The sequence below is a fragment of the Oncorhynchus tshawytscha genome, unplaced genomic scaffold (assembly GCF_018296145.1).
Source record: "Oncorhynchus tshawytscha isolate Ot180627B unplaced genomic scaffold, Otsh_v2.0 Un_scaffold_7382_pilon_pilon, whole genome shotgun sequence".
Lineage (NCBI taxonomy): Eukaryota > Metazoa > Chordata > Actinopteri > Salmoniformes > Salmonidae > Oncorhynchus > Oncorhynchus tshawytscha.
In genome coordinates this window covers 80,354-92,500 of record NW_024609501.1, presented here as the reverse complement: position 1 = coordinate 92,500, position 12,147 = coordinate 80,354, and the positions used below count along the sequence as shown (strand labels likewise).

At 45.8% G+C, this 12,147-nt stretch overlaps 1 protein-coding gene across 4 annotated transcripts in view; it reads right to left on the bottom strand.

Moving 5' to 3' along the window:
• Positions 1–12,147, bottom strand: part of LOC112241406 (semaphorin-4F) — a 56,702-nt gene that overhangs the window by 15,308 nt on the left and 29,247 nt on the right. For 3 of the 4 annotated variants that reach the window (XM_042315550.1, XM_042315552.1, XM_042315549.1), the window contains 3 exons: positions 2,357–2,467; positions 1,214–1,353; positions 885–1,066 (listed from right to left, as the gene is read on the bottom strand). In XM_042315550.1, coding sequence (XP_042171484.1) covers positions 885–1,066; positions 1,214–1,353; positions 2,357–2,467 — 433 coding nt within the window. The remainder of the gene's footprint in view (positions 1–884; positions 1,067–1,213; positions 1,354–2,356; positions 2,468–12,147) is intronic. The other variant, XM_042315551.1, reaches the window with a different exon arrangement.

Sequence of the window (12,147 nt, the reverse complement as noted above, 5' to 3'; positions counted from 1 at the left end):
TTCATTACAGTAATGCCATCTGTATGAGTCACTGTAACATAATATTCATATTTTAGTGATTCCCCTCTCTCTTTCCCTCGCAATCTGTCCTCTCTCTCATTCACTCTCCACCCCATTTCCCATCTCTACTCCTCCTCTACCTCCATCTCTCCCCATCTCTACTCCTCCTCTACCTCCCTCTCTCCCCATCTCTACTCCTCCTCTACCTCCCTCTCTCCCCATCTCTACTCCTCCTCTACCTCCCTCTCTCCCCATCTCTACTCCTCCTCTACCTCCCTCTCTCCCCATCTCTACTCCTCCTCTACCTCCCTCTCTCACCATCTCTACTCCTCCTCTACCTCCCTCTCTCTCCATCTCTACACCTCCTCTACCTCCCTCTCTCCCCATCTCTACTCCTCCTCTACCTCCCTCTCTCCCCATCTCTACTCCTCCTCTACCTCCCTCTCTCCCCATCTCTACTCCTCCTCTACCTCCCTCTCTCCTCATCTCTACTCCTCCTCTACCTCCCTCTCTCCCCATCTCTACCCCCCTCCCTCTCTCCCCATCTCTATTCCTCCTCTACCTCCCTCTCTCCCCATCTCTACTCCTCCTCTACCTCCCTCTCTCCCCATCTCTACTCCTCCTCTACCTCCCTCTCTCCCCATCTCTACTCCTCCTCTACCTCCATCTCTTCCCATCTCTACCCCTCCTCTACCTCCCTCTCTCCCCATCTCTACTCCTCCTCTACCTCCCTCTCTCCTCATCTCTACTCCTCCTCTACCTATCTCTCTCCCCATCTCTACCCCCCTCTCCCCATCTCTACTCCTCCTCTACCTCCCTCTCTCCCCATCTCTACCCCCCCCTCCCTCCCTCTCTCTTCCCCTCTCCCCCCTCCACCCCCTTACCCCTGGGAGGTGAAGAGGGTGTAGAAGTGTGTGCTGCTGGGGTCTCCCAGGCGGTGTTCCAGGGGGTAGGTGTGGGTCAGGACGGTGTAGTGCTGGCCACTGTCCCGGTCCTGACACACCAGCTGAGCCTTCAGGAAACTGGTCCAGCGCTTCTGCAGGGTCTTAGAGCCCCCCACGTCTCCCTGGCAGATAGGGAAAGGGGTGGGGGAGAGGGGGATGAGAAGGATGGAGAGAGAGCACGAGTCAAAGCACACATGAGCAAAATAGAGGGAGAGAGAGAGAAAGAGAGGAAAGAGAGACAGACAGACAGAGAGAGAGATGTATCTCACCTTGCAGACTCTGGCCAATCGTGTGACCCTGACCTTGGTGTAAAGGTCGTACTCTAAGGCGTTCTCCATGAAGAAGAAGTAGATTTTATCATCATCTCCAGGACTCTCCCTGACCAGGGCCGAACTCACAAACTCTGGATCTGGACTCATCAGAGAATGACATATTAATGACATATTGTGTGTCGTGCTTCCCAGCTCCAGTCCTCAACAGCCCCGACGGTTTTCCTTGTAGCCCCAGACAAACATGCACATTTTCTCATCAGTGGTGTTTCCACTAAACTGTCTTTTTGCGGATAAAAATCAATGTGTGATGACGTAGACACACAAAACATTATTTTTCGCTTAAGTTTTCATGTACCGAATAAAAATGTAAAGCTCAATGTGTTTCCATTTTCAACTGTACCGATAGTTATATCCCAGGTTAGGTTAAATAGCAAATGTGCATATTCTGGTGTTGGCACGAGCGCTCTAGCCAACAGCTCACAGATACAGTGTGGGAAGGCTAGTCTATATGATTAGATTACTATCGATAAGAGCAAGAATATTGGTATTTGTCAAACTGCAGTCAAGCATCGATCATCACATCACCAGAATAAGACCCTCAATATTTATTGGAAAAGAGCGTCAAAATCACTTTGCACTTTCAGTTATTTCATCTGTAGCCTAATAAACTGCATGACTTCCCGAGTCGTAGTGGGAGAACCACACAACATGTCATCGCATGACTCCCAGTTTACTTATGATGGTTGTTACATCAATACGAGCATATAAAGACCTTTCCATCTCCACTTCTCACATCCTTCATTCTACCGCCACAAAAAGATCCCACCATGTCCAACGGACAAGTTATCTGTTGGCATTTATAAAACTATACCAAAACATCCATCAGAGCTGTGGTGATGTTTATTTTACACGGTATGACTTTACTGGCAGAAAACACGTGGATGGTTATAGACATAGACCACCATCAAAGAGAACTCATTAGGTAAGTAACACCACACTGCTAAACCACATCCTGAGTTAAACTCTTCTTTGGACACATTCTGTTGTTGTTTGGTGTTACAGAAGTTTGGACAGGAGAAGTATTTTATCATCTTTCCCAACATGCATTGGGAGTGTGTGTGATTGACAGATGGGTCTCACCACTGAGCCAGTTGATGGACTGATGCACGTGCACCTCTTGACCTGTTGCCCTGGTGATGTCAAACATCGTGCCCAGGAAGTTAGAAGGGGAGGCGGTGTACAGCACTCCATCTACAGTACACACATAGACAGGATGTGATAGAGTGTGAGTGCCTAACCTGCAGTAACAGCAGTGTGTGTAACCTACAGTAACAGCAGTGTGTCTAACCTGCAGTAACAGCAGTGTGTCTAACCTACAGTAACAGCAGAGTGTGTGTCTAACCTACAGTAACAGCAGTGTGTCTAACCTACAGTAACAGCAGTGTGTCTAACCTACAGTAACAGCAGTGTGTGTGTCTAACCTACAGTAACAGCAGTGTGTGTCTAACCTACAGTAACAGCAGTGTGTGTCTAACCTACAGTAACAGCAGTGTGTGTCTAACCTACAGTAACAGCAGTGTGTGTGTCTAACCTACAGTAACAGCAGTGTGTGTGTCTAACCTACAGTAACAGCAGTGTGTGTCTAACCTACAGTAACAGCAGTGTGTGTGTCTAACCTACAGTAACAGCAGTGTGTGTCTAACCTACAGTAACAGCAGTGTGTGTCTAACCTACAGTAACAGCAGTGTGTGTGTCTAACCTACAGTAACAGCAGTGTGTGTGTCAGTAACAGCAGTGTGTGTGTCTAACCTACAGTAACAGCAGTGTGTGTCTAACCTACAGTAACAGCAGAGTGTGTGTCTAACCTACAGTAACAGCAGTGTGTGTCTAACCTCTAACCTAAGTAACAGCAGTGTGTGTGTCTAACCTACAGTAACAGCAGTGTGTGTGTAACCTACAGTGTGTGTGTCTAACCTACAGTAACAGCAGTGTGTGTCTAACCTACAGTAACAGCAGTGTGTGTGTGTCTAACCTACAGTAACAGCAGTGTGTGTCTAACCTACAGTAACAGCAGTGTGTGTGTCTAACCTACAGTAACAGCAGTGTGTGTCTAACCTACAGTAACAGCAGTGTGTGTCTAACCTGCAGTAACAGCAGTGTGTGTGTCTAACCTGCAGTAACAGCAGTGTGTGTGTCTAACCTGCAGTAACAGCAGTGTGTGTGTCTAACCTACAGTAACAGCAGTGTGTGTGTCTAACCTACAGTAACAGCAGTGTGTGTGTCTAACCTACAGTAACAGCAGTGTGTGTGTCTAACCTACAGTAACAGCAGTGTGTGTGTCTAACCTACAGTAACAGCAGTGTGTGTGTCTAACCTACAGTAACAGCAGTGTGTGTGTCTAACCTACAGTAACAGCAGTGTGTGTAACAGCAGTGTGTGTGTCTAACCTACAGTAACAGCAGTGTGTGTGTCTAACCTACAGTAACAGCAGTGTGTGTGTCTAACCTACAGTAACAGCAGTGTGTGTGTCTAACCTACAGTAACAGCAGTGTGTGTGTCTAACCTACAGTAACAGCAGTGTGTGTGTCTAACCTACAGTAACAGCAGTGTGTGTGTCTAACCTACAGTAACAGCAGTGTGTGTGTCTAACCTACAGTAACAGCAGTGTGTGTCTAACCTACAGTAACAGCAGTGTGTGTCTAACCTACAGTAACAGCAGTGTGTGTCTAACCTACAGTAACAGCAGTGTGTGTCTAACCTACAGTAACAGCAGTGTGTGTGTCTAACCTACAGTAACAGCAGTGTGTGTGTCTAACCTACAGTAACAGCAGTGTGTGTCTAACCTACAGTAACAGCAGTGTGTGTCTAACCTACAGTAACAGCAGTGTGTGTCTAACCTACCTAACAGCAGCAGTGTGTGTCTAACCTACAGTAACAGCAGTGTGTGTGTCTAACCTACAGTAACAGCAGTGTGTGTGTCTAACCTACAGTAACAGCAGTAACAGCAGTGTGTGTGTCTAACCTACAGTAACAGCAGTGTGTGTCTAACCTACAGTAACAGCAGTGTGTGTGTCTAACCTACAGTAACAGCAGTGTGTGTGTCTAACCTACAGTAACAGCAGTGTGTGTAACAGCAGTGTGTGTGTCTAACCTACAGTAACAGCAGTGTGTGTGTCTAACCTACAGTAACAGCAGTGTGTGTGTCTAACCTACAGTAACAGCAGTGTGTGTCTAACCTACAGTAACAGCAGTGTGTGTGTCTAACCTACAGTAACAGCAGTGTGTGTGTCTAACCTACAGTAACAGCAGTGTGTGTGTCTAACCTACAGTAACAGCAGTGTGTGTGTCTAACCTACAGTAACAGCAGTGTGTGTGTCTAACCTACAGTAACAGCAGTGTGTGTGTCTAACCTACAGTAACAGCAGTGTGTCTAACCTACAGTAACAGCAGTGTGTGTCTAACCTACAGTAACAGCAGTGTGTGTCTAACCTACAGTAACAGCAGAGTGTGTGTCTAACCTACAGTAACAGCAGTGTGTGTGTCTAACCTACAGTAACAGCAGTGTGTGTCTAACCTACAGTAACAGCAGTGTGTGTCTAACCTACAGTAACAGCAGTGTGTGTCTAACCTACAGTAACAGCAGTGTGTGTCTAACCTACAGTAACAGCAGTGTGTGTCTAACCTACAGTAACAGCAGTGTGTGTCTAACCTACAGTAACAGCAGTGTGTGTGTCTAACCTACAGTAACAGCAGTGTGTGTCTAACCTACAGTAACAGCAGTGTGTGTCTAACCTACAGTAACAGCAGTGTGTGTGTCTAACCTACAGTAACAGCAGTGTGTGTCTAACCTACAGTAACAGCAGTGTGTGTGTCTAACCTACAGTAACAGCAGTGTGTGTGTCTAACCTACAGTAACAGCAGTGTGTGTCTAACCTACAGTAACAGCAGTGTGTGTGTCTAACCTACAGTAACAGCAGTGTGTGTCTAACCTACAGTAACAGCAGTGTGTGTCTAACCTACAGTAACAGCAGTGTGTAACCTACAGTAACAGCAGAGTGTGTGTCTAACCTACAGTAACAGCAGTGTGTGTCTAACCTACAGTAACAGCAGTGTGTGTGTCTAACCTACAGTAACAGCAGTGTGTGTGTCTAACCTACAGTAACAGCAGTGTGTGTCTAACCTACAGTAACAGCAGTGTGTGTGTCTAACCTACAGTAACAGCAGTGTGTGTGTAACAGCAGTGTGTGTCTAACCTACAGTAACAGCAGTGTGTGTCTAACCTACAGTAACAGCAGTGTGTGTCTAACCTACAGTAACAGCAGTGTGTGTGTCTAACCTACAGTAACAGCAGTGTGTGTGTCTAACCTACAGTAACAGCAGTGTGTGTCTAACCTACAGTAACAGCAGTGTGTCTAACCTACAGTAACAGCAGTGTGTGTGTCTAACCTACAGTAACAGCAGTGTGTGTGTCTAACCTACAGTAACAGCAGTGTGTGTCTAACCTACAGTAACAGCAGTGTAACAGTGTGTCTAACCTACAGTAACAGCAGTGTGTGTGTCTAACCTACAGTAACAGCAGTGTGTGTGTCTAACCTACAGTAACAGCAGTGTGTGTGTCTAACCTACAGTAACAGCAGTGTGTGTCTAACCTACAGTAACAGCAGTGTGTGTCTAACCTACAGTAACAGCAGTGTGTGTGTCTAACCTACAGTAACAGCAGTGTGTGTCTAACCTACAGTAACAGCAGTGTGTGTCTAACCTACAGTAACAGCAGAGTGTGTGTCTAACCTGTGTGTCAGTAACAGCAGTGTGTGTGTCTAACCTACAGTAACAGCAGTGTGTGTCTAACCTACAGTAACAGCAGTGTGTGTGTCTAACCTACAGTAACAGCAGTGTGTGTGTCTAACCTACAGTAACAGCAGTGTGTGTCTAACCTACAGTAACAGCAGTGTGTGTCTAACCTACAGTAACAGCAGTGTGTGTGTCTAACCTACAGTAACAGCAGTGTGTGTGTCTAACCTACAGTAACAGCAGTGTGTGTCTAACCTACAGTAACAGCAGTGTGTGTCTAACCTACAGTAACAGCAGTGTGTGTGTCTAACCTACAGTAACAGCAGTGTGTGTCTAACCTACAGTAACAGCAGTGTGTGTCTAACCTACAGTAACAGCAACCTACAGTAACAGCAGTGTCTAACCTACAGTAACAGCAGTGTGTGTGTCTAACCTACAGTAACAGCAGAGTGTGTGTCTAACCTACAGTAACAGCAGAGTGTGTGTCTAACCTACAGTAACAGCAGAGTGTGTGTCTAACCTACAGTAACAGCAGTGTGTGTGTCTAACCTACAGTAACAGCAGTGTGTGTCTAACCTACAGTAACAGCAGTGTGTGTCTAACCTACAGTAACAGCAGTGTGTGTCTAACCTACAGTAACAGCAGTGTGTGTGTCTAACCTACAGTAACAGCAGTGTGTGTCTAACCTACAGTAACAGCAGTGTGTGTGTAACTAACCTACAGTAACAGCAGTGTGTGTGTCTAACCTACAGTAACAGCAGTGTGTGTCTAACCTACCTAACAGTAACAGCAGTGTGTGTCTAACCTACAGTAACAGCAGTGTGTCTAACCTACAGTAACAGCAGTGTGTGTCTAACCTACAGTAACAGCAGTGTGTGTCTAACCTACAGTAACAGCAGAGTGTGTCTAACCTACAGTAACAGCAGTGTGTGTGTCTAACCTACAGTAACAGCAGTGTGTGTGTCTAACCTACAGTAACAGCAGAGTGTGTGTCTAACCTACAGTAACAGCAGTGTGTGTCTAACCTACAGTAACAGCAGTGTGTAACAGCAGTGTGTGTCTAACCTAGTAACAGTAACCTACAGTAACAGCAGTGTGTGTGTCTAACCTACAGTAACAGCAGTGTGTGTGTCTAACCTACAGTAACAGCAGTGTGTGTGTCTAACCTACAGTAACAGCAGTGTGTGTCTAACCTACAGTAACAGCAGTGTGTGTGTCTAACCTACAGTAACAGCAGTGTGTGTCTAACCTACAGTAACAGCAGTGTGTGTCTAACCTACAGTAACAGCAGTGTGTGTCTAACCTACAGTAACAGCAGTGTGTGTCTAACCTACAGTAACAGCAGTGTGTCTAACCTACAGTAACAGCAGTGTGTGTGTCTAACCTACAGTAACAGCAGTGTGTCTAACCTACAGTAACAGCAGTGTGTGTGTCTAACCTACAGTAACAGCAGTGTGTGTGTCTAACCTACAGTAACAGCAGAGTGTGTGTCTAACCTGCAGTAACAGCAGAGTGTGTGTCTAACCTACAGTAACAGCAGAGTGTGTGTCTAACCTGCAGTAACAGCAGTGTGTGTCTAACCTACAGTAACAGCAGTGTGTGTGTCTAACCTACAGTAACAGCAGTGTGTGTGTCTAACCTACAGTAACAGCAGTGTGTGTCTAACCTACAGTAACAGCAGTGTGTGTCTAACCTACAGTAACAGCAGTGTGTGTCTAACCTACAGTAACAGCAGTGTGTGTGTCTAACCTACAGTAACAGCAGTGTGTGTCTAACCTACAGTAACAGCAGTGTGTGTGTCTAACCTACAGTAACAGCAGTGTGTGTCTAACCTACAGTAACAGCAGTGTGTGTGTAAACCTACAGTAACAGCAGTGTGTGTCTAACCTACAGTAACAGCAGTGTGTCTAACCTACAGTAACAGCAGTGTGTCTAACCTACAGTAACAGCTGTGTGTCTAACCTAGTAACAGCAGTGTGTGTCTAACCTACAGTAACAGCAGTGTGTGTCTAACCTACAGTAACAGCAGAGTGTGTGTCTAACCTACAGTAACAGCAGTGTGTGTGTCTAACCTACAGTAACAGCAGTGTGTGTGTCTAACCTACAGTAACAGCAGTGTGTGTCTAACCTACAGTAACAGCAGTGTGTGTCTAACCTACAGTAACAGCAGTGTGTCTAACCTACAGTAACAGCAGTGTAACAGTGTGTCTAACCTACAGTAACAGCAGTGTGTGTCTAACCTACAGTAACAGCAGTGTGTGTGTCTAACCTACAGTAACAGCAGTGTGTGTCTAACCTACAGTAACAGCAGAGTGTGTGTCTAACCTACAGTAACAGCAGTGTGTGTCTAACCTACAGTAACAGCAGTGTGTGTCTAACCTAGTAACAGCAGTGTGTGTGTGTCTAACCTGCAGTAACAGCAGTGTGTGTCTAACCTACAGTAACAGCAGTGTGTGTGTCTAACCTACAGTAACAGCAGTGTGTGTGTCTAACCTACAGTAACAGCAGTGTGTGTCTAACCTAGTAACAGTAACAGCAGTGTGTGTGTCTAACCTACAGTAACAGCAGTGTGTGTGTCTAACCTACAGTAACAGCAGTGTGTCTAACCTACAGTAACAGCAGAGTGTGTGTCTAACCTACAGTAACAGCAGTGTGTGTGTCTAACCTACAGTAACAGCAGTGTGTGTGTCTAACCTACAGTAACAGCAGAGTGTGTGTCTAACCTACAGTAACAGCAGTGTGTGTGTCTAACCTACAGTAACAGCAGTGTGTGTGTCTAACCTACAGTAACAGCAGTGTGTGTCTAACCTACAGTAACAGCAGAGTGTGTGTCTAACCTACAGTAACAGCAGTGTGTGTCTAACCTACAGTAACAGCAGTGTGTGTGTCTAACCTACAGTAACAGCAGTGTGTGTCTAACCTACAGTAACAGAAGTGTGTATGTCTAACCTACAGTAACAGCAGTGTGTGTCTAACCTACAGTAACAGCAGTGTGTGTCTAACCTACAGTAACAGCAGTGTGTGTCTAACCTACAGTAACAGCAGTGTGTGTCTAACCTAACAGTAACAGCTAACCTAGTGTGTGTCTAACCTACAGTAACAGCAGTGTGTGTCTAACCTACAGTAACAGCAGAGTGTGTCTAACCTACAGTAACAGCAGTGTGTGTGTCTAACCTACAGTAACAGTAACCTAGTAACAGCAGTGTGTGTGTCTAACCTACAGTAACAGCAGTGTGTGTCTAACCTACAGTAACAGCAGTGTGTGTGTCTAACCTACAGTAACAGCAGTGTGTGTCTAACCTACAGTAACAGCAGTGTGTGTGTCTAACCTACAGTAACAGCAGTGTGTGTGTCTAACCTACAGTAACAGCAGTAACAGCAGAGTGTGTGTCTAACCTACAGTAACAGCAGAGTGTGTGTCTAACCTACAGTAACAGCAGCAGTGTGTGTCTAACCTACAGTAACAGCAGTGTGTGTGTCTAACCTACAGTAACAGCAGTGTGTGTGTCTAACCTACAGTAACAGCAGTGTGTGTGTCTAACCTACAGTAACAGCAGTGTGTGTGTCTAACCTACAGTAACAGCAGTAACAGCAGTGTGTCTAACCTACAGTAACAGCAGTGTGTGTGTCTAACCTACAGTAACAGCAGTGTGTGTGTCTAACCTACAGTAACAGCAGTGTGTGTCTAACCTACAGTAACAGCAGAGTGTGTGTCTAACCTACAGTAACAGCAGAGTGTGTGTCTAACCTGCAGTAACAGCAGTGTGTGTCTAACCTACAGTAACAGCAGTGTGTGTGTCTAACCTACAGTAACAGCAGTGTGTGTGTCTAACCTACAGTAACAGCAGTGTGTGTCTAACCTACAGTAACAGCAGTGTGTGTCTAACCTACAGTAACAGCAGTGTGTGTCTAACCTACAGTAACAGCAGTGTGTGTGTCTAACCTACAGTAACAGCAGTGTGTGTGTCTAACCTACAGTAACAGCAGTGTGTGTGTCTAACCTACAGTAACAGCAGTGTGTGTGTCTAACCTACAGTAACAGCAGTGTGTGTGTCTAACCTACAGTAACAGCAGAGTGTGTGTCTAACCTACAGTAACAGCAGTGTGTGTCTAACCTACAGTAACAGCAGTGTGTGTGTGTGTCTAACCTACAGTAACAGCAGTGTGTGTGTAACTAACCTACAGTAACAGCAGTGTGTGTGTCTAACCTACAGTAACAGCAGTGTGTGTCTAACCTACAGTAACAGCAGTGTGTGTGTCTAACCTACAGTAACAGCAGTGTGTGTCTAACCTACAGTAACAGCAGTGTGTGTGTCTAACCTACAGTAACAGCAGTGTGTGTCTAACCTACAGTAACAGCAGTGTGTGTGTCTAACCTACAGTAACAGCAGTGTGTGTGTCTAACCTACAGTAACAGCAGTGTGTGTGTCTAACCTACAGTAACAGCAGTGTGTGTCTAACCTACAGTAACAGCAGTGTGTGTCTAACCTACAGTAACAGCAGTGTGTGTGTCTAACCTGCAGTAACAGCAGTGTGTGTGTCTAACCTACAGTAACAGCAGTGTGTGTCTAACCTACAGTAACAGCAGTGTGTGTGTCTAACCTACAGTAACAGCAGTGTGTGTGTCTAACCTACAGTAACAGCAGTGTGTGTGTCTAACCTGCAGTAACAGCAGTGTGTGTCTAACCTGCAGTAACAGCAGTGTGTGTGTCTAACCTGCAGTAACAGCAGTGTGTCTAACCTGCAGTAACAGCAGTGTCTAACCTGCAGTAACAGCAGTGTGTGTGTCTAACCTACAGTAACAGCAGTGTGTGTGTCTAACCTGCAGTAACAGCAGTGTGTGTCTAACCTAGTAACAGCAGTGTGTGTCTAACCTACAGTAACAGCAGTGTGTGTCTAACCTACAGTAACAGCAGTGTGTGTCTAACCTACAGTAACAGCAGTGTGTGTGTCTAACCTGCAGTAACAGCAGTGTGTGTGTCTAACCTGCAGTAACAGCAGTGTGTGTCTAACCTGCAGTAACAGCAGTGTGTGTGTCTAACCTGCAGTAACAGCAGTGTGTGTCTAACCTACAGTAACAGCAGTGTGTGTCTAACCTGCAGTAACAGCAGTGTATGTCTAACCTGCAGTAACAGCAGTGTATGTCTAACCTGCAGTAACAGCAGTGTGTGTCTAACCTGCAGTAACAGCAGTGTGTGTCTAACCTGCAGTAACAGCAGTGTGTGTCTAACCTGCAGTAACAGCAGTGTGTGTCTAACCTGCAGTAACAGCAGTGTGTGTCTAACCTGCAGTAACAGCAGTGTGTGTCTAACCTGCAGTAACAGCACCTAACCTGCAGTAACAGCAGTGTGTGTCTAACCTGCAGTAACAGCAGTGTGTGTCTAACCTGCAGTAACAGCAGTGTGTGTCTAACCTGCAGTAACAGCAGTGTGTGTCTAACCTGCAGTAACAGCAGTGTGTGTCTAACCTGCAGTAACAGCAGTGTGTGTGTCTAACCTGCAGTAACAGCAGTGTGTGTCTAACCTGCAGTAACAGCAGTGTGTGTGTCTAACCTGCAGTAACAGCAGTGTGTGTGTCTAACCTGCAGTAACAGCAGTGTGTGTCTAACCTGCAGTAACAGCAGTGTGTGTGTCTAACCTGCAGTAACAGCAGTGTGTGTGTCTAACCTGCAGTAATAGCAGTGTGTGTGTCTAACCTGCAGTAACAGCAGTGTGTGTGTCTAACCTGCAGTAACAGCAGTGTGTCTAACCTACAGTAACAGCAGTGTGTGTGTCTAACCTACAGTAACAGCAGTGTGTGTGTCTAACCTACAGTAACAGCAGTGTGTGTGTCTAACCTACAGTAACAGCAGTGTGTGTGTCTAACCTACAGTAACAGCAGTGTGTGTGTCTAACCTACAGTAACAGCAGTGTGTGTCTAACCTACAGTAACAGCAGTGTGTGTGTCTAACCTAGTAACAGTAACAGTAACAGTGTGTGTCTAACCTACAGTAACAGCAGTAACAGCAGCAGTGTGTGTGTAACCTACAGTAACAGCAGTGTGTGTCTAACCTACAGTAACAGCAGTGTGTGTGTCTAACCTACAGTAACAGCAGTGTGTGTGTCTAACCTAGTAACAGCAGTGTGTGTCTAACCTACAGT